At 38.1% G+C, this 22,637-nt stretch overlaps 1 protein-coding gene across 2 annotated transcripts in view; it reads right to left on the reverse strand.

Annotated features, from left to right (window-relative positions):
* Positions 1–778: 778 nt before the first annotated feature.
* Positions 779–22,637, reverse strand: part of SPAG6 (sperm associated antigen 6) — a 38,145-nt gene continuing 16,286 nt past the window's right edge. For both annotated transcript variants that reach the window (XM_082755278.1, XM_082755279.1), the window contains 7 exons: positions 16,436–16,641; positions 15,368–15,541; positions 12,805–12,957; positions 9,808–9,999; positions 8,674–8,790; positions 5,813–5,958; positions 779–3,639 (listed from right to left, as the gene is read on the reverse strand). In XM_082755278.1, the coding sequence (XP_082611404.1) occupies positions 3,573–3,639; positions 5,813–5,958; positions 8,674–8,790; positions 9,808–9,999; positions 12,805–12,957; positions 15,368–15,541; positions 16,436–16,641 (1,055 nt within the window). In that variant the 3' untranslated portion in view covers positions 779–3,572. The remainder of the gene's footprint in view (positions 3,640–5,812; positions 5,959–8,673; positions 8,791–9,807; positions 10,000–12,804; positions 12,958–15,367; positions 15,542–16,435; positions 16,642–22,637) is intronic.

Consider the following 22,637-nt stretch of genomic DNA (forward strand, 5'->3'; position numbering starts at 1 on the left):
CTTCCTAATTACAGTAACTTTATGCTTTACTTCACAAAATGGGATTCGTTTGTTCTTTCACCGATTCCATTCAGCTCCTTCAACACTTTGTTCATTTGTTTGTTAAGACGCAGATCTCCAGCAGATTGATCACTTCAGATGAGACAAAGCAATGCCTTGGTAAACCCCTCTGGAAATGCAGAACATATTATATGCACAAGAGTTGAACTCCTTGAATTTCCCCCTTTCAGATCCTCTTGGGTTCCAGTCATTCATATAAAGAATGAAGCTTTTGTAGGCCGGTTAATCCATCCACTGAATGAAATATGGTGAAGTTTTACACATCCACATGTTCTTTCAAGGCTGTAGTTTACATCTGTAGATATAATAATAGATGTAGTAATATAGACAAAAATCATAGCTTGGGCCCCCAGAGAAAGCCTTTAAAGACTTGGGTTCAAAAGTCTCCATACTGCAGTCAAAGCAACTGGCAAAATGATTTAAGGGCTGTCTCTGCTTACATTCACTTCTGCCAAAGCACTGGCTTAATTTTCTTTGTGTGTCTTAATAAGCCACCTCTGTGAGAAGGATTCTTACTTGAAATCATTGTATGTCTCTAAGCTCAGAAGGAGAAATTCAGGCACTGTTGAGTGGTATGCCGAGACAAACATTCAGAGGTGGTGTCGGGCTCAGCTGCAAAATGAGCCTACTCTTCATCTTCTCTAGCATCACAGTCACGAACTAGCATGAAAACAGCATTTACACAATGAATTAAAATGCAAATCTATATTTTATTCTATGAAATTGAGACAAATGGTACACACTTGAAGCTTGCCAGAGTAGCAATTACAAACATTAATATAGTTTTAGATGACGAGTTAAGTCAAACAAGAGGGCAGAACAGAAACACCATACATTGGAGCCTGTGAAATAATACAGAAAAAAAAAAAAAAAAAAAGCAACTCTTGCCCTAGTAAAGTAAGCCTAAAATACAAACTAATGATAATTCTGTTGCAAAGGCCTAGATCTGCCTTGTGCAGATCTGCACCACTGGCTAAGCTTCCAGCCACAGGGTGTGCAGGGAAGCAGCCTGCCAGCAGAGGAGAGCTGAGGGCTTCTCCAAGTATGCAGGAGAGGACTTTGCACTGCCACAGCCTAATAAGATGTGGCATCATCCAGGAGGGAGACCCGCAACAAGAGGCCAAACAGCTCCACCAGCCTAGGACAGAACTGCGCAACTGGTGTAAAGATGTACTTACGCTAGATCTGATTGAGATTGCACCCTGCAAAATCAAATCACTTTGAAGGTTTGCCTTGTGCAATCACTTCCTTTGTCAGCAATCAGTAAAAGGCTGCAAAAAAACCTGTGGACAAATGGTTTAGGCATTGAAATTTAACCCTGTGGAATCACTACAGTGTAGCACCTTTGTCAGGAGACTGAAGCCTCTTGGCTCTCCCCACACAGAACACATACATTAGCACTGTGTGTTGTGGCTGTGCTCCCAAAACCAAAACACAGCTACAGGCACTCAGCTAAATACCTATCCTGCCTCCCATCTGCCCTGCAACTACAGGATTTCTGTTCTATTAGGGAAAATAAGGGCTTCAGATCCTTCAAGACTCTTTGGGAGCCCTTGCAGTACATTTTCTCTCAGAGATTGTACAACATTTCATTTTTAAATATCCATAATGCATTTTGCAAATAATGCAAAATCTATTGAGTATTACAACGATTTTCTTAATAGACCTGATGTTTTTCCACCAGTGTTGTAACATCAATAATGTCAAAATATAAAAACCAAAAAGGAAAAGGCACATGGTTAGTCGATTCTAAGACTTCTCCTTCTGGTGTAGGCTAAGGCAAGAACCCAGGTGGTGTGGTTTTATACATCAGCAGTCACGAGACCAACGTTTTCCATCTCAGCTGTGTGCCATACAGCCAGCTACTGGGCATCCCCTGCTTCTCAGATGAGCCTGAGAGCACCAAGTACCTCCGACCAGTGGCATAGCCCTCTGTAGAATTAAACCTTAGCACAAGATAGCCCATCAATGGTTTTGTGAACTGTTGAAAAATATGCTGACAAGAAGAAAATAGTCATTTGGAATTTGGCAGGGAAAACCAACTCTAAATCATTTCCAACTGCAGTAAGCCTCTGCTCTCTTTTTTACAAGTAATAGAAGAGACTATCCCTGTTTTATAAACTCATTCAGTTAATATGTTTAAGAAAGTAGACAAGTTTCTCCTGCAGGGGTTTTCAAGTATTGTATTCCCTTGCAGCTGCCAGCATTTCAACATCCCATTCCAGAAACGCTGCATATTGCTCTTTGGGAAAAAAGAAAAAAATAGAAACTGCTGCAAACTAAGAAGAGAAAAATGGTTAGCAGAACAAAAAATAGTAAGTGACAATTACCTATTACTTGATGAATACTAAAGGATTGTATGACACTCCCTGCTGCTACAGTACACCAAAAGAGCAGGAAGAATATAACAGTTTTTTCACCCTACAAAAGAGGGCACAAATATTTCCTGGATGTTCGAACATCTCTCAGTTCATACCTCCAATAACCTCCACGTCTACGTGATCTGTAAGCTTCAGTTCCAAGTGTGTTTCTACTCAATTCTGCAGCAGTTTCATCACTTGAAGAATAAGTACTGAGCAGTCTTAGTGCACCAAATCAGTGGGACTCCAGTATCCTCAGGTTTCCTCTGAATGAGCTCAAAGCTTTGCTAACAGTATTCCCGCAGCCAAGCAATTCTCCTCTCTTCCTGAGTTGTCCAAGCACTGCTGACCCAAATGGGGCAGAACCTCACAGGGTCCTTCTCTCCCTTTGTACCCAGGGAAGCTCCAAGTTCACTCTGTCCCTTCCAAGAGGAACAATGACACATACACCAAACAATGTATTGTGCCACCCTTCCACGTAATCCTGCCTTAATTAGGAGGACTTCTGCAGTAGGTGTATTATCTAGCATGGCAGGACCACCACACTCTTGTAGCATGCAGAACAGAGCCCTTTTATCATCATCAGATTTGATTACCTCTTTATTTAACAGCTATTAGCATGTTTGGAGATGCAAAATCATATCGCTTCACTTTCTGAAAGGTAATGGTAGGAAATATCTCAGTGCAGAATGGATTCCATAATTAGAAAAGACACAAGGGACAACTTTTTCCTCCTGCTCTCAAGCTTGGGAAGCTCTAAACAATATGCAAAGGCAGAAGGGGAAAAAAATCGATAAAGTACTGAGAAGGATAAAATTTGAATGAGATAATAACAAACCTTTCTTGTGGAAGGAAGAGGAAATGACTGACTCTGAAAAAGCTTTGTAATAAATCATCACCCCTGCATGAAATTCCACTGATATATGCTGCAGTATGTGGTAGTAAAGTTAGATAAAAAAAAACAAATAGGAACAAAAACTTAGCAATGATTTTATAAGAAACAAAATACAGCTTGCTGGAAGTGCTGAGCTCTTTCAGTGGTTCAAACAGTAGAAGGAGATTGCAGAATCTAACAAGAGTTTCAACAGCTGTATTTGTATTACAGTCATAAAAGCATAAATGTGAAATACAGCACTAATAAAAAATTGAAGTTTATAAAACTGGCTGGTAATTTTCCACCCGTTCCAGAAGTATCTCAGAATATCCAGGGGAATAATACCTGAAAGAGAAACATATTGTTTGTGCATTAGACTACAAAGCATGTTCTGTGCTAAGTAATGGAACTATTCATATTTCTATCGATCGGGAAAAAATCCTAGCATTAAACAATGGTCAACAAACTCTACAGTTATTCTCCTAGAGTGATGTAAGTCTGCTTTTCAACTTACATTATCATTTATAACTGGAAGTCAGTTTTTCAAAAAAAGATGTTGGCTTCGTTTGGGGCAGTGGCAAATTTTTAAGAGAGGTTCAGCAGCCACAAGCATCATCTTTATTGGGAAACGTAGATATTAACGTCTATTGAAATTAGGTTCTTTAATAAAAAGGCATGAGTTTATACTGATTCATAGGCTGCCAGAGAAAAATAGCCTACTGCTGTTTGTGAAACATAAGCACACACCCCAAAGCTCATGTGAAGGCTACATCACTGCAAGAGACATTGATTCTGGAACAACAAAAAAATGATCACAGTGACCTTCCGTCTCTGGTGTCAGCTCAATGATGGAGATTATCCAATAGGTTTTCACTAGAGTAGAACTCTATGGTGCCATTATTGTCCTGCTGTCATTCAGTTGGTTTTCCACAATGGACCAACTACATGCTTCCAATATGCAAGCATCATCAAAGCTGCATTTAGTCCTTGTTTTCCACGTTAAGAGTATCTGAAAATTATTATCATGCTATTCTAAAAACATACATCACAGTACATTCATGGTTTTGCAGGCATGTTAAGATGTCACCTCTAAACCCCGGAAGCCTTAACTATAAGGAGAGAGGAGCACACTTCTATGTAGCGCATGCCTAAAATGTATTCAAGTAAAAATCCCCAATGTTTTCCCATTAAAGAAGGATCCAATTATGATGAAGATTTTCATTTTCTGAATTATTTCTGCATAATACAACCTTTTAAAGTCTTTTTAAAACTCAATAGTTCTCCAACAGTAACACTAACTTTTCAATCACTGTTATCATATTCAGTCTGTAAACGGCCCGGAATAACAGTCTCCAAAACAAACCCAGACCTGGAGCTTAATATAGCAGCTGTGCCTTGGACAGCAGAAACACCACCAGGCAGTAGCACAAAGAGGCAAGCAGGAGATGCTCGAAGGGGCCCTCCTTTGTTACATCTCCGCCTCCATATGTAGGCTTGCTTCATTTACAGAAAAATAAAATAGATGGAACAGGAAAACATTAATTATATTCAGAGAAGTGTAAACAGAAGTCTTCTTTCCCTTTTAAGTATTGGTACTTGTAGCTGCAGAATGAAGTTTCTTTATGATTTTGCTTTTACCCATTTGACAGCCAGTGGCTTTTCCTTGTGGAGACACACTGGGCTTCATTTTGCATGACTGTCTGTAGCTGCTATTAGCTAAAGAACTCTGTTGCTGTAATTAAAATTGATGATGCAGATTTTCAGAGCCTGTAGAGGGAGTGCATGAGTACAACATCCTTTTGATGTGTTGATGGAGTGAAGGACTGGTAAATGGATCTAGAATCTAGGAGGGCATTTACCTCCTTATTACAATTTAGGATGGTGACATTTTGACTGTAAGCTATTTAATAGTGTTTCTGTATTCATTAAGGGCAAAGTTCAACTTGGTGCAGACAGCTGGTGCATGGTCCTTTTATATAACACTTAAGCCTCATGATGAGGCTGGGGGAGGAAGGGCAGCTGTGGGTAGAGCAACTGCACCCTCTGTATATCAGAGGAAGTTTCAAAGGAGCCTCTGAATACACTAGTTCAGACAGGCGCTTAAGGAAGTCAAGGACATAACCAAAGATTCACCAATACCTGAGAAATCCACAGATAAGTTACCAAGATAAACTAAACTTGCTCTAGACATTCATGACTATGAGTGGCTGTGCTGAAGCCTCAGGGTTCATCTGGGTAGCGTAGGACTAGCTTTTCATCTCAGTTTCCTGCAACAGCCTGATTATTTGGGCTTTATTTACAAACAAAGAAATTTATTCCCCAAAACAATCAGAAGATAGGAAGCGTTCAAAAGTATGTATCTAAAATCTGTGGTTACCACTGGGGCATTTAACCAAACGTTACACTGTTTGATTAAAAACAAAAGTCATGTAGTTCAGTTTTTTAAATCCTCACTTTGTATTGCTACTGTGAAAAACATCTAAAAGTATGGATTTTTTTTAGATTTCATTTTCCCTACCTTACTATTTCCTCTGGAAAGCAATTGTTAATAGTGTTGATATACTCCTGAAGAAGTGACCCGGGTTCTGCTTTTATTTCTTGAACCTTTTTAAGTCCACCAGTTGTTACAAAGAGACGACGTGCTTTACTGTCATGTGGTAACACCTACACACAGAAAAGTACATAAAAAGAATATATTATTTTAAAGGAATCTCTGCACTACTGGGCTCAAATATTGCTTATCTGTTTTTAATTCAGAGGACAGTTAAAGTGGAACACATCAGAGGTATATCTGTAATGACTACTGTATTTTAACACACAGGTATGCAGCAAAAATAATAAACCAACCTTTTATTGTTATAATGTAATTTAAGATGTACTTTAATACGTAACATATATACAAATTCTGATTTGAACATTTATTGCTCCATAAGTAATATTTCTTGAATTATCCCTACAGAGACAATATGATTGTGGAGATTAAACAGATAATAAAAACAGAATACTAACATGGAATAACAACAGCATCTGTTCCACTTAAACCAAGTTATTCAGGTCTTTTATGTCAATTCCCACAGTTTAATTGTAGGGCAGAATTTTATATCATCATAATGATCTAGTATAGATTATTGCGTGAAAACAATACTGAGAATTGTTGCAAGTGAACAATGCAGCCTTGAAGCATTACACGCTACTATTAAATTCCTGGATATTAAAATCCTACAACACACTGTGTAGCCATGGAAGCCTTTTACACACATACACACACAAAGCAAAAATGTTAAGTTTCTGCAGCCAAAGGGGATGAGAAGCAGAAATGATCAGACAATACATTCTGCACTCCCTGAGTGATGCCAATATGCAGTTTTTTTCCAGAGGACGAAAGGGAGAGAGGTGGGGGCTGGGCCAGGCAATGGAGAATGACAGCATGTAGTCCATAGGCCCACAGGGCTGCAATAATATTAAAAAAAAAAAAAAAAAAAAAAAAAAAAAAGATAATGCAAGATGTCAGCTGCATCTACAACAAAAACAGATGGGTTTAAAGCCAACCCTGAGAGCTACATACTATGGGGCTATGGGGGCAAAAGCATTTTGTAAGCCTTCACCCTGGTTGGACAAATCGAGTCATAAATTTGACTGTGTGTCAGTGTAAAACAAGAGCCTTGAAGGAGGAAGGGATTACCTAAAAGGATGGAGGAAAAGAAGGATGAAATTTCTGTCACGCATATGGGCAAACAGCCTTCATTTCTCTGGTCCCTCTAGGCTGCACAAAATCAACAGACAGGTGAGGAAAAACAAGGAGAGCACAGAGACTTCTCTCTACTGTGTTCCAGAGAAGTGTCGGGAACAACTGTGGTTGTTTCATTCTGGGAACTAAACAGACAGCTGTTTCCACATACCTCCCACAAGAACTGCCAAGGAGGAACTAGCAAGGAGACAGGATATGGCCCTTTCCCTGCCTTTTTCCTCCACACCGTGACTCCCAGGCAGGATAGACAGCAGAAAAGTTTCTTGGAAGAGGCTCTAAAGACAGACAACACCTCTGAGACAGTCTCTCCCCACCCCGAGTCCAAACTGAGACAGCACAGAATTGTAAAGACCCTGGAAAGGGCAACGCTAAAATGAGACAGTCCAGCAGTGAAAACACATAGCATCCCACTCTGAAGCACAGCTCAGAAATAAGGCTTTTACTGAGCTATAAATAAGCCAACAAAACTAATACATCTCAGGTTTAAAAATAGGAAATTCCTAAGTTATGTTACAGGACTGAAAAAAAAAAAAAAAGCTTTTACTGCAAAGAACTTAATTTTAAATGTATACTTTAGAATAACAAATGCTTGACAAGTAAAATTTTAATACAATATATAAGAAGAAAAAATAAACAAAATATCAGCTGATATAAAGGATACAAAATCACCTTGACAGCAAACAACACTCAAATGTATATACACTGCGTAACCAATTACTACACACTCAACTCTTTGATAGTTCTAGTTAGCACACAAAAGCCAAAGGCACTGAATTCTGAGCAAATCTCCAATCTGCACTACAAACAGCAGTACTTCCAGATCTGTGATGAGAAGAATTGATTACCAATCAAGAGTTTTACTCGGCCATTTCCAGAAAGCACACCTCACCAAGAGAATCTGGTACCCCTGCAAATAGATCGCACTGCATATACTGCATTATACTCCAAGCAGATTAAACTGCACAGAAGGAAAGTCTGTAGTTAAGCAGGATTTCCAATTACTAGTAAGCATAACTAGAAGTCTCCTGTTTATTTAGGAATTACTTAAATAATTTGAAATGTTTTGATTAAACAGTATTGCTCTTTACATGCTGTGCTCAAATCAATGATGTAACGACCAATAAACAGTTACAATTTTGACAGACGAGAAAAGATGTAGAGTGTTTTAAGCTTTCTTAATTGAGACTGAAAATTAATGAGGATGGAAACGATGAAGTCTTTGCACTCTAGGTTACTGTAAAACATCCAACTTAAGCAACTCCTGTCCTGTACAGACAGCTTGCACTTTGTCTAAAACAGATATAACTGGGATTTATGTGATGCATTGGCTCAGTGAAAGTATTTGCACGAGTTAGTATTTCACTTAATCTCAAGAGGCAAAGAAGAAAAGAACCACCTTGCTTATAAGCAATTGTTTTCTTACTGTCTTTGGATGAATTATAGCAGGTTCCAGATAAAACAGCATCCAGTTTTATCAGACAACAAAGCACGACACTTCAAACTGCTTCTGTGAGGGATGCTTGAGGATCCTGCGAAAACTAAGACCTTTACAGATGCCCCACCTTTGGAATGATAGCTTTCTTGCTAAATGGAAACGAATGCATTAGTCATCAAGCGGAGCCTTTTCTTACCTTGCTAAACTGCCCAACAATGTGTTTCAGAATATTGGGAGGGGCATCCTGCAGCAATGGTTCAAGTGCTGGAAGATATGTGCATTTCTGAAGTATGTTCTTTAATGCTCTTTTAGTCTATTGAAATGCAAAATAAAATTACTATAGTAAGATATAAATGAAAACAACAAGAATTCATGTTACATATCCCTGAAGTCTGACCAAATTGATTCTTTGTTAGAGTGACCTGATGGACATCATACTTTTTATTCTGAAAATACTCTTACAGAATTCTGATCAATTTTCTACTTAGATTTATTAAACCTCAAACCTACAGTGCATCATATTCTTATTATGCTATCTACAGTCAAAGTAATGGCAATTTTACTTTGGCTACAACAGAATCAGGAGTAGATCCTTTAAGTAAATTGAAGTACTGTAATATAATAAGAAAGCTAAATCAAAACACAGTTTAAAAAATTGTATTTTAGAAGTGACTTATTAGGAGAATCTGCTGGTGTGGGATAGCAAGGTGCACGACCATCCAGGCAGAAAGGGAAAGAGAGACAGTGGAACAGTTGTATGTCAGTGCCTGGTTTCTGAAAACAGACTCAATGCTGGCTATGAGAAGCAGTAATGACCTCATTGCGTAGGACTGTACGTACAGCTAATTTGGCCTTGATATTTTTGTAAGCACTGAAAATTACAATGCAAAATTGTCTTCTTCTTTTATAGATCTGGAATTCATTATACTTTGGTGGACTGTAAAGAGGCACAGTACAACCTGGGAGACCATATCCTGTCATATAATACTTAAAACTACATTTTACCCAAGTCTAGCCCTATTAGCTGCCACAGAGGGAAGGCCCTACATTACAGCTTTTATGGGTGTACACAGCTCTGATCTAAAGTAGGAAAAAAATGAGGGACTATACTGCTCTGGCTGTACCAAATGATTTGGCAGGCACCGTAGGAACACCCATTAAGACCAACCAGTCCTAAAAAACGCCACGCAGCCTTCAGACACCCTCCACACAAGAAATCCACAACTCATTGAATATCAATAAAAGCATTTACCGTTTAACAGTTTTTAAGCAGTTATACTTGTTGGTTACAATAAATATGTCATACTGCAGATACTGTGAATATACTTGCTTTCAGTTGAAGATCTTCTGAACTGTGTGTGTCCATATACATAGAAAGCAGTGTGGGTAGGACATTTGCTACTGCAACAGCACGCGCATGCTCAGGAGTATGTCTTCCAACCTGTCCCAAGGCCCAAGCAGCTGCTGCCTTAATATGATCTTCTTGTTCTTCTACCAAGCAGGTACACAGTGGTGGTATTCCCTGTAGCATTAACCAAAAGCACAACCTTTACAAATCTACACCAAGAAAGGACAACTAAACTGGTAGATTGATTGTAAAAAGAAACATGTTCTCTCTTCTTCTAAAATAAGCTATAAAGAGAACACTTGCTAGTGTTGTCATATTTTGCCATCAGCACGACTAGCAAGAATTTTGAAGAAATCTTTACAAATCTAGTTAAACAAAAGGAAACAGATTCAATATTCTAAGTCAGATGGAGCTAACACACAAACTTTAAGGGATGAAAGGAATACATCACATAATTCAGGCTGTACTAACAGTAAAGGTTTCATTTTGTCAGACTGAAAATAAAGGAGTTGTAGTGCTTATGAATCTATGACAGAAGTTTAAGAGCAGAACGGCTCAATCATTCAGTCATTTAACTTTCTTTTAGTCACAACACTACATTTCACCTCATAAACCTCTTCTTGAGTTCAGTAGTTCATGCTTGATGTATCTGATAACTTCCAGAAAGGCTTCAACTCTTGACATGAAGACATCAAGAGATGGAGAATACCTCACTCGCATCCAGCTGTTACTGAAGTTCTTCTAGTTCAGGGTCACGATCTTTTTCCTTTCTCCACAGGATTATGGAGCTACTCAGTAGCCACTATTTTATGTCCAGGATAGTTCAACAGGTATCATTTCATGCTATTTTAGATGAGGCAAGGCTACTAAATCCCTACCTAGATCTTTTTTTCCCATTCCCTTGATCATTTTTATTCTTTCCTGTACTCCCTTCATATTTTTTTTTCCAAGATCCTTCTCAAATACAGACAACAGGCCTATATGCACTAGAACTAGTGGAAAAAAATGTTAATCTGCAATGTTTTATCTTCCACTTTTTATTACTGCAAAGGACTGAAGTGCTTTTTTTTTTTTTTTTGACACAGCACTGCAGAAGACCACAATGAAGTGTTTGTCCAGTAACACACAGTCACTTTTAAAAATTCATCCTTTCCAGGAGACAATAGAGCAGTATGGAACTATAACTTTATGTCACAACATCTTAGATGTGTTATTTTCAAATGGTCCCAGTTTACCAAGCCCTGTCTTCAGCACTATGCACCGCTCAATAAAACTCAGTTTCCCCAAAGTAATATTTATTTATTTTTTGGCTTTGGGTTTATTCAGGTTTATTTTGGGGATAATTCATTAAAACATTTCATGAGATTTTGAAGATCCCTACAAAACCTCTCAGTGCATTCCCATTCAGTTATGGTAGCAATCAAATCATTACTACGCTTCAAAAATTTATCACTTAGGTGCTTCCTCATGAACTTAAACCTGCATTTGTCATGCTTAACTTCAAGCATTTAACAGCAGAAGAATATTTGCTTTAGGTATGACTGACAAGGGTGAGACACGGACACATCCACAGAAGATGGACCTCCAGAGAGAGCAAGCCAGAAACATCTGTCTCTTCAGTTTTCAAATGCAAAAGATAATTTTTTGGTCATTCATTACCTTCTCTGTGCACTTACTGATGTTATGTTGTAGCAATTTCCATTTTCTAACATACATTCCTACCAGAAGACATTTCTGTTCCTCAGTTTTTATTGCTTAGCTGTTTCCATTTTAAATCACAGAATCATAGAATGATTTGGGTCGGAAGGAGCCTTAAAGACCAGACCAGGTTGCCCAAAGCCCCATCCAGCCTGGCCTTGAACACTTCCAGGGATGGGGCATCCACAGCTTCTCTGGGCAATCTGTTCCAGTGCCTCACCATCTTCTCAGTAAAGAATTTCTTCCTAATGTCTGATCTAAATCTACTCTCTTTTAGTTTAAAATTGCTACCCCTCATGCTATCACTACTTCCCCATCTTTTCTGTAGGTCCCCTCTAAGTACTGGAAAGCTGCTATATCAGAGCCTTTTCTTCTCCAGGCTGAACAGCCCCAGCCCTCTTAGCCTGTCTTCATAGGAGAGGTGCTCCAGCCCTCTGATTGTCCTCATGGCTCTCCTTTGGACCTGCTCTAACAGGTCCATGCCTTCCTCATGCTGGGGTCTCCAGAGCTGAACACAGTACTCAAGGTGGGGTCTCACAAGAGTAGAGCAGAGGGGGAGAATCACCTCCCTCAGCCTGCTGGTGTGAAAATGGGCCAACAACACTCAGTGAAATTAATCCCTTCCTCCTAATGTCATTAGTTAGCATTATTATTTCAGACACTAATTTCAGCTATTGCAGATATTGCAAATGACCCTTCTGCATCTCCCTTCTATCTCATTGCCTCGCAAAACTTATTTAAATCTGAAAACGAATAGCTTATCTCATTTGAAATACCACTTGCACAGCTGAATCAAACCATACTACATTTCAGAAACTGAGGTCTCTGCAAATCCGCAGATTTCTGTTGCAAGACTACTCTAGCAGTACTAGCACAGTCATGCTAGTGCAATAAAGAATGTGCCATAAAGCATTCTTGTTTCAAAAAGGGTTTTGATGTAGCCACAAATATTCATTTTAAGAGGAAACAGACCATAGAAATTCACTGACTTATTTTTTTTGTACTCGTTCAATTGCAACACAGAAAAATCCTGTAGTGGAATACACTGTATGTTCACAGACTAATCCAAGACATTTCATAAAAGGTTCAACTTCGTAAGGACCACCTTTGATCAGGTTACCACTATTTCAGACATTGCAAGCCACAATATTACAAGAAAGTACATTAATCAACAGCAAGTGTATAATTGTCACAAAACGTGTGCTCTGCCTATGTTAATTTGTATCTCTTACTCAGAATACCACTGAAGAATTATAGAAAGAAGGCAAAGTGATAGCTAACCTTGGAGACAATCACTGCCATTGACAGGTTCTCAGAATGAGCTGCTACATAACCAAGCATCATGATGCCAGGCAGTCTGACAGTCCCTCTGCAGCTGCCAATACAATCAATCACAGCAGCAACTCCACCTGCATTTACTATAAACTGTGAAAGCTGCAAAGATAAACGGAACAGATTAGATACCGTGGAGTATCAACAGGCATAAAGCACCACATTATAAAAGTCTTTACATGTATTGCTCCTGACTTACAAAATAAAGCTGGAATAAGACTGACATATCATGCTGATTGTCGAGCACTGAGTGAAGCATGAAGTTCTCAAGAATTAAACTGTTTTGCTATCCTGATTTTGATTGATTTTACGGTAAGGAAATCAGGATTCTGAATTCTTGATGCTGTATAGGGTGGGATGACATATTCTCAGCTCCACTATTATACACCAAAGATTTGTCCAAGTGACAACCTAATACCCAAATGACCTTAAGACACACCCACTCCAAGCCAACAAATTTCTGTGCAAGAACAGAGGGGAAATCCCACTCCTCCTCTCACTTGCACTTTATAGATAACCTCTGCAGCATAAGAGCCCTTGTGGATTCCCAGACTTGGGCACAAAGCCAAAGACAACTGTCACAGCTGCACAAAACCAACCTGGACTACACCATTCTGCCATGTTATGGTACTATAAAGGATGTGTCCAGGGAGCACCCTTAATGGGCAATGGTGTTTGCCCCTGAATGCCAAATGATATAGACTTGCTTATAAATGAAAATCATGTGCATAATCTGTGATGCTTGCTGTGGATATTAAGCTATGCAGCATATTTCTTTCCAAGTGGTATCACTTCTCACATCACTTGAGGGACAGCAGTAGAATATATATGGTATCAACAACACACAGAAATTAACATAATTTCATATTATGGTTATTTCCTTCTACATTGTTGGGTCTATCACATTTTTTCCAAAGATTCCAAAGCAAAAGAAACACCTTCTCAGAAGTTGCATTTAAATGAACAAAAATTGGAGGTATGTGGATTTCCAATCCGATTGATTTCTGTTAACATGAAATCCACTGTTGCCTCTGAGCCTTTAAAGGGGATTGTTTATTCATGAAGCAACTACATGAAATTTAAACTTATTATTTAGGAAAAACTGTTCACATGACTGCCAACTGCAGCCAGCAATAACCAAGCCCTGTGTCTGGGCAGAGCCACGTGCACTTAAATGCACAGAGCTGCTGCACAGATGCACTCCCTGGTGCTGTGAGCCCCAGGCCCTACTTCAAGACCCCCAGATCCTGGCCTTCACATGAATTTTACAGCATATAGAGATAGAAAGCAGAGATCCAAAAGCCACAATGTTTGCATGACAGACACAGCTGACACCTCTAGAAATAACGTTTTTCAGTCTATCTCTGCTGCAATGTGTTTTGCTTCAAGAGAGTTGCTCAGGGATACACAGAGCTTTCTAAAGCTCTCTAAAGTTAAACATCAGTTGTGACTTTCCACTGGGAGTCACTAAGATACCTCCCATGGCTCTTTCCGAGTGCAGCTAGAACGGCCAATTCCCTTGCATGAAGGATCCTGTGCTAGCAGCTCTTCTGCCTTAGCCTGGAGTCCTGTGAGTTTGGCCTCTAACTCCCAACTCCAGTGCCTGCCTTTGATAATTTCTTCAATTCTCTGAGAAAGTGAAGTTTCATCAATCATGAGGTACAGAGAAAAAGTAGGAAATGTAGAAAAACAGGACTGCAACCTTTAATAAACAACAGCTACAACACAAGCAGGCTGAAGAAACAGCAGCACAATATTCATGATAAAACAATTCTCAATTGTTAAGTTAGTATCATGATGGCTGTGTTCACCACTAGTGTGCTCCACAAATCCACTCCTTATATTTCATTCCACAGTCATATTTGGAGCCTTTTAACTGATTCTATGATCTGACAAATTAATATAATTGTTTGTTTTTCCTATTCATTCTGCATTTGCTTTGCTAAACCTCCCCATCCTCCTATATCTATTATTGGCAACAAGAATGTAAATGGTGACACTCAGATCACAAACACAAGCTAGTATAAGCAATCATTATCAGTTTAATAATAAATAAGGGAATTTTTGAACTTCATTGTTATTGGAAAAAATAATTAAAATGTGATACCAGCAACCCCAAAAGATTTTTTTAGAAGGACACACACCATCTATTATTGTTACAGCATGTTCTTGTCATTCATAAGCTGCTATCATGACTTCTCTGAGGCTTTACTCATGATATTTTTAATATCTAACACTGACAGTACTGTCGGCCTAAAACTGCCTCTTTGTGCTGCTATCTTATGGAATGAAATAGTCAGGTATACTCCATGTGATTCCCAATTTTCTTAAGCCAATTCATATTCAATACACATCTCATAATATCAGCAAGCATTTCCATATTTTTCCAATGAATATGCCAAACAGCCATTTGCCCTCTCTTTCGAAAAGCAAATGACAGAATAATCCTGTATTTTATTTAAAGTGTAAAATCTAATGATATGACCTTGCATTTGCATTTTCAAGGTTTTACCTCAGGCGTATGCTTTGCTATCTCTCTAATTAAAGTTGCACCATTTTTCTTGACATATTCATCTGAGTCCTTCAGGCATGTGAGCACAACTGGGAAAATCTCTGCTTCAACCACCAACTCTGCAAGATCCACTGAATGCTTTGCTATTTGGCTTAGCGCTGACAGCACCTGACGCTAGTAAATAAAAATTGTTATAAAATCAATAGTATACAAACAGCCTGCAACACACACTCCTCCTGCACACAAAAATCTATTGCATCAAGGAAAACAAAGCAAGATAGAGAAAACAATTACAGCTATTTTACAATTCACTGAATCAATTCATGCACGAATATAATGGCAGAGAACATTTGCTGGTTCCTGAATAAAAGTTTCTTCTTTGTTTCATGTCATTCAAACTGCTACGCAACAAAAAAAAGAAAAAATATATACACCATTTAAAACTATAATTTAAAAATTAGTGACATCTACAGAAAGTATTTTTGTTTGTATAAGTTTGGTCTGTCAGACTTCAAATATTTTTTTTCTATGCTTGAAGTACTGTTTTTAATGTTGTTTCTGTTAGAGTAAAACAGGAAAGATATATTAAGGAAATCTTTTGTCAGTTGAACTTGCGATGAAGTCTTCAACAAGAGCTATTCGGAGAGCACATTCTAAAATACAATAATACATTCAATATTAACTGCTTTATGGTATAATCTAAAGCATGCAAAACCTTTTTTGTAACTGAACTGTGCATTAAAAGTATCTACTAGAGGATGTTAAACTAAAAGGACAGGGTGTCATACATCAGATTGCATTCTTCGCATGATACTATATAATTTCCCCTCCCCCCCAAAAAATACCATTCACTTTAAAGATTTGTTTATCTGATCCTCACTGAGCAGCAGTTTTTTTTATCCAGTAGCTAGATCAGTGAACACATTCAGAACTCCGTCACTATGTAGTTACATCTTGTTAACACCCAAAACAAGAGCTTTCTAAATAAATATGCACATCAGTGTCATTGATTCAATATCAAGTAATGACTGGTGAAATGGAGATTAAAAAAATAATTTTTAAATGTACCTTCAGTTTAGCATCAGGGTTCAGGATCATCTGAGCTAAGTAAGCGATAGCTCCTGCATCCACTACTGTCTGTGCTAACTCTGGAGAATGCTTTGAAATATCACTGAGAGTTGAAGCAGCAATCCTTTTCAAAGCAATTTCTGGCTCCTGGATACAGAGCACTAAAAGAGGAACAGCTCCTGCATCCACCACAGCTTGTGACAGTTCTGTAGGTCCAAGGAAAGTAATTAAGTGAGTATGGGTGACTGACCCTTGTGCAAGCCATTTTTCACCCTGACAGATACAGCAAAGGAAAAAGGGGAGGGTGTAGCTCACTGTCTCGACATCTGCATTTCAAATCAGCCCTCCTGGTTTCATAAACCGTGTGGACCAATCCAAAACTGAAAAGAATGCAGGTCAATAGATGGACCCCCATTTACATGCACACATTTGAGGTAGATTAGGCTGAAATGGTTTGTTATTCTGTTTTCTTTTTCTTTTTTTTTTTCCTTTTTTTTTTTTTTTTTAAAGTAAGCAGATGTCAGCTGTTTAAACCCTGGCTATTCTACACTGATCAATAGGAAAGCATTTTATGCATGGCTAACAACAACACAGAAAGCCAAAGTACCAAAATTTTACCAACCACCTAATTAGAGAGCATTTTACCCTCTTTAAATGATAAGCAGATATTAGCATAGATCAAATGCCAAAACCAGAAATACAAAAAACATACACAAAAGATTTATCTTACATAAAAGACCGGAAAAACTGAACTCACCTATCAAAATTAGGTTTTGCTACCATACACAGGAAAATACAGAATTTATATTTCAATGACATGAAAATTTTATCACACCCAATTAGATAAATTAGAAATATCATCAGTGAGATATTGTGTGTCTGAGATTAGTACAATATCCTTAACTAACTGCACCTTAAATAAAAAGACAAAAAAAAAATCTGAGCATATGATTAGCTGACATGAGCAAAAATTACACTATTAGAAATTCATTAGCTCTGTCCATATATGCAGCATTAATCACAGTCCTAAAATAAGAATTATTGGATAACACAAGCAAAATTTATAGTATAACAAAGCTGCGCTGTTTTAAAATAGTGTTGAAAAAGTAGTAAAAATCATGGGGAATTCAATAATCTATTAGGTCTTAGTTCAGTTTTGCTACACCTTATTATGCATATCCATTATTATCTTTAACATTTGTCTTGACTTACAGTACCATGGCAACATATAGCTGTCGTATTTCAAGACTCTAACTTAGCTTTTGATTTATAGTCCATCCATAAAGAGATTTTCATACTAAGAAAAATATAGCATACTTCATTAAATATACATAGACTAATACAGTTTTTCATGAAATCTGTAAGTCGCGTTATCGTTAGGTTGTTAGCATCCAAATAATTTTTCTGACCAGATTTGTTTTCAATTAGTGAATTATAGTCATGCACTCCAATACATGTGATCTTTCAAATATTTACACTGTATGCTATTTGACATGATACAGAATTTCAAGCAAAGTATAAAAATATTACTTCAAAAATATATGTAGTCAATAAACTAATAAATAAACTAATGCAAAAATTAACCATTCAAATAACTGTTTGGCTAAAAGTGTAAAGTACGCACCCTCCAAATACACATCACACGATTTGAACAAAATCTTGCCAAATGGTCAGTCTGCAATTTTACAGAATTAAAATGAAATGTACCTGAAGCACATATGAAAACAAATCAGAAAATGAGCTAAACAATATAAGTAGTATAAACTACATTCAGCTTCCCATAAAAAAAAAAAAAAAGATTTCTTCAAATTCTTCTTTCTTCAATTTCTTCTGTACACTGACCACCAATGTCTCAGAAGCAACTTCAGAGCAACAATCTCAGTTGTCTACACTCTGCTGAGAAGATGCTAATATCATGACGAAAATAATGCCAAGAGATACAGGATGGTACTAGAAGAAGGTGTTTCTGTGATGCCTTATGAGCTGAAATTATGAAGTTCAAGTAGGGAGGGAAAGAGCAATACTTTAAGGTCACAACAATGCCCAGCCATGTAAAAGTAGAAATAACAGTTCTTTTAGAAGAGCAAACTAAATCTGATTCAATTTAGATCAGCTCTTGCTGTTAGAAGCTTGATATCATTTAAATACTGATGGTTACTGTTGGTCATGGTTAATTAAACGGTTGTTCTTCCACTGGTGTTTATAAGGTTCCTGGCTAATAACTTACCACATGTAGGGCTGCACCATGTGTCAGAAGACAGTCAAGTAGTAAACAGACTGTTAGAAAACCGGGAAAGCCGATGCAGGGACAAAAGAAATTATGCATCTTCCCATCACTTCTCCCCCACAGTCTCTGCCCAAAACTATGATTTTAAGTAGTAATTATTGTATGATAACTGCAATTATTTTTCTCAAAACAAATCTTAATTAACTTTCCCACCTGGTAGAACAACTTTAATTCAGACTATGTATCTATTATTATTTACAAAATTTTGCTATCTCATTAAAGAACACGGGGAGATGTGAAAAGAAAAGAATTCTGAGAAAGAGTTAAAGGAGAAATACAGACATTTTTAAAAACAAATATTCAGCCAAAGAAATTCAATGAGATGGAACAGAATCACCAAACAAAATACAAAAAGACTTTTCTTAACATTACCAGAGTAAAGACAAGACCAAGAGTTGGTAAGAAGGAAAAAGCAGCAAAAAATAAACAAACTGATTTACAAACACCATCTAAGCCCACAGCAAGTGGGCTCAAACCCACGGCTTGAAACTGCAGTTATGGGCATGGACCAAAAGACCCATCTAACTACATGGTGATAAAGTTGGACATCTCCCTACATGAGGGAAAGTAGGAAGTGTGATTCCACATACACTCTGAGACAAGAGAATTTGGTCTCAAAACCCACTATAGATAAGTTGCTTCTGTCCAGAACTATGAGGAGAATTTTAGCAGAGGAAGATACGGCAGACAGGAAGACAGGATGACATGGAGGTAATAAGGAAGACTTATAAAGGAAGACGTTGGAGTTTAAGATATCACCATTTCACCTAAAAGTTTCACTAGGGTTGTACTGATTTGTCTCGATACAAAAGTGGTCAGCAGGGACTGAGAAATTAATTCAAAGTAAGTTGAGGCCTAGTCATGAGCTTATGTGATCAGGAAGAGCTGCAAGTGAATGAAGAGGAGTCAATAAGCCCCTGACTACATACCCTCTGAAATCAATGGAAAGTCTTATAGGATTGATCTGGGGGTAAAAAAAAAAAAAAAAAATCCATACTCACATTAACAAGTTAGCAATAATAGTACAGATTAAAAAAAGATGAGGCAGAAAAATGAATATGAGGAAGTGACTATGCATGGTAGTCCCCAGGGCAGGCAAACCAGCCAGGAACAAATGCCATATCCACATAGTGGAAAACAGCAGCAAAACCTTCTTTGCTTGGAAACAAAGGCATGTTTCAATGTGGAGCAGTGTTCTCAAACAGACCATGTTGTGGTGGAAGGTGTAGCCACGGGAAATGACAGGTTTTGAGTAAAATAACCACTAATACTGCATTTTTCTGAAGACCCTGTGATTGTGTGATGGCCACACAGGAAGTCCACAAGCAGCCAAAAGGCTGCACTTCAGGGTCACTGATTTATACAGACCATTACAACCACAGTACTGATGATTGCACTGAAAATGGTGGAAGAAGTTCAAATCAGATGGATGGTGGTCATAAATTACAGGGTAAACCTAGATCCTGGAATAAAACAGAATTACTACCAAAGGCACATCACTGAAGATGTGAGCAACTTAGTAGCCGACCCTGCTTTAAGCAGCAAGCTTGACTAGAGCATTACCAAAGGTCCCTTCCAAGCTGAACTACCCTACGATCCTGTGGGCAGCACAGCACTTCAAAAATGCATTTAACCCCTCTCTCAGCAATATGCTTGAGCATAAGTAGCGTTGTTTGGTTTTGTTTAGCAAATGATGATGCAGGTAAGAGAACATTAATAAATTCTATGTCTTACGCTTTTATGTTGGCAAAGCAAGTAGAAAGCTAAGTGACACGCATTTCTCTCAAACAGGAGAATCTTGCATTTTCAATCTAACTGCATATGGTATAAGTAAAAATTTACAGCATGCTTTTCATGGACTTGATAGTATTTTGATGGTATTTGGAACACTTCTCTTCTTTCCAAACACAAGTATACGGTAGAAATGTCAACTGGCAAGATTAGAGCATAGCAAAAATATAGTACGCTGATCCATATACCTTGGAGTAAAATCAGCATCTGAAATTCTGCTCAAGGGGATCTTCAAGAAAGAGCAAAACTGCAAGAGCCGTTGCTAAGTTTTGGAAACTGATCCAGCAGGATTTCTGGTGTCTTGGAATCTCATGAGATATCTGTCTTGACCTAAAATCTAACATGCCTTCTGGAGACATCTGTTTACAGAAGAACTGTGTTTTAAATGATAGATAGTGATAAATGGTAAGATAGAAAGGAACTTGCCAACCAGGAAAAAAATCATCACAGACGAAGAGTCCTGATTTCTCAAAATCTTTTCACAGGAGCATGCACTGCAGTTCCTAGAGAGCAGCTTTACCAGGTCACGGACAGGATTTCTGATAAAAAAAAATGAGAATCCCTCCCACAGCAGAACAGTTACCACCTAATGCTGGGAGCATTTGCTTGCACTCAGGGAGACAGAGGTTCACATCCTGCCTGAGACAGATCAGGACTTTAATCCATCTTCCACATCCCAGACATATGCCCTAATCGTGGAACTATTCTTTCTGAGGGGCAAATAGGCCTCCCTCCTCCACGGTCTTTTCAGGAGGTTAAACAAAAAACAAATCTTGTCTTAATGTTATCCCCACGGGAATAGAAACAATTTCTGAAACTGAAAAACTACCTGTGGGTGGGGAAAACCATTTATCAGTCTGCTCTATTTTTAGAGTTTAAGCTGTAATATGTGTTCACAGTTAATGACAGAAAATCATAACTGCCAAACTTTATCAACATAAGCATCTGAGTCTAATCCAGAGTTTCTTAACAGTAAACACCAGATGTTGATAAGACCAGGTCCACCTATCCCATATATGTATCCCATCGCCAACAATATTCTTTTGCAAAGGCATGCTCATAGCAGAAGAGCCATATCATGCACAGAATGATCTTAGAATCATTTAGATTGAAAAAGACCTCTAAGATCATCTAGTTCAACCTTTCACCTAGCACTGACAAGTCAATAACTCCTCTACTTTCAGTAATCATTATTTTAAAGACTTCTTGCAACTGTGTTATAGAGGAAGGTAAATCCCCCAGTTGGCTGCGATTGGGGAACAAGAACTTTTTTTTTCTTTTTCTTTTTTTTTTTTTTTAAACTGATTACATCAAACAATCTGTCCTTGTCCTTATGCTTGAGCTTGGTAGCACTTGCAATTTCAACCTAATTTCTGAAAATGCTGTTCTTATTGGTGGCATAAATTGACATGGGATATACATTAATTCATTGTCAGTGAATAAATAATTCATAACTATGGAATAAAAAATTGTATAAGAAGTTTGCTCTATTCAACACCTCCACACCATCTCCATCTTTGCAGACAATGCCATCTCAGAGTGAACTGGATCACCCTGAAGATCAGCCAGCATTCATGCAATGAATAGCACAAAGGGCAATTGAGGTGAGTCAATATTGATTTACTGACATAACAAAACTACAGAAATGTTTACGTTAAGAGTAACATAGACACACACTCCGACTACATACATTTATACAAAGGAACACTTTCAAACGACACTTAAGAAAATATGTTTCAGATGAAAGCAACACTTATTTTCAGGGATTCAGACCCAATAACCAAAAGATAAAAGCTCCTTAGCACAGAGGTGCACCAAAAATGAATGTGTTCCCTGGTGAAAAGCAGCCCATTCGCGAGATGCTGATAACTTTGGAGTCTGTCCCAGAAAGTTAACCATCTCTCTAAATGGGAAGAGGAAATCCCCCATACCTTCTGCAGTCCAGCACTCCACACTGATTTAAAAAGAAAAAAAAGAAAGAAAGAAAGAAAGAAAGAAAGGAAGGAAGGAAGGAAGGAAGGAAGGAAGGAAGGAAGGAAGGAAGGAAGGAAGGAAGGAAGGAAGGAAGGAAGGAAGGAAGGAAGGAAGGAAGGAAGGAAGGAAGGAAGGAAGGAAGGAAGGAAG

This window comes from Aythya marila, assembly GCF_965140915.1.
Source record: "Aythya marila genome assembly, chromosome: 2".
In the NCBI taxonomy this organism is placed as follows: domain Eukaryota; kingdom Metazoa; phylum Chordata; class Aves; order Anseriformes; family Anatidae; genus Aythya; species Aythya marila.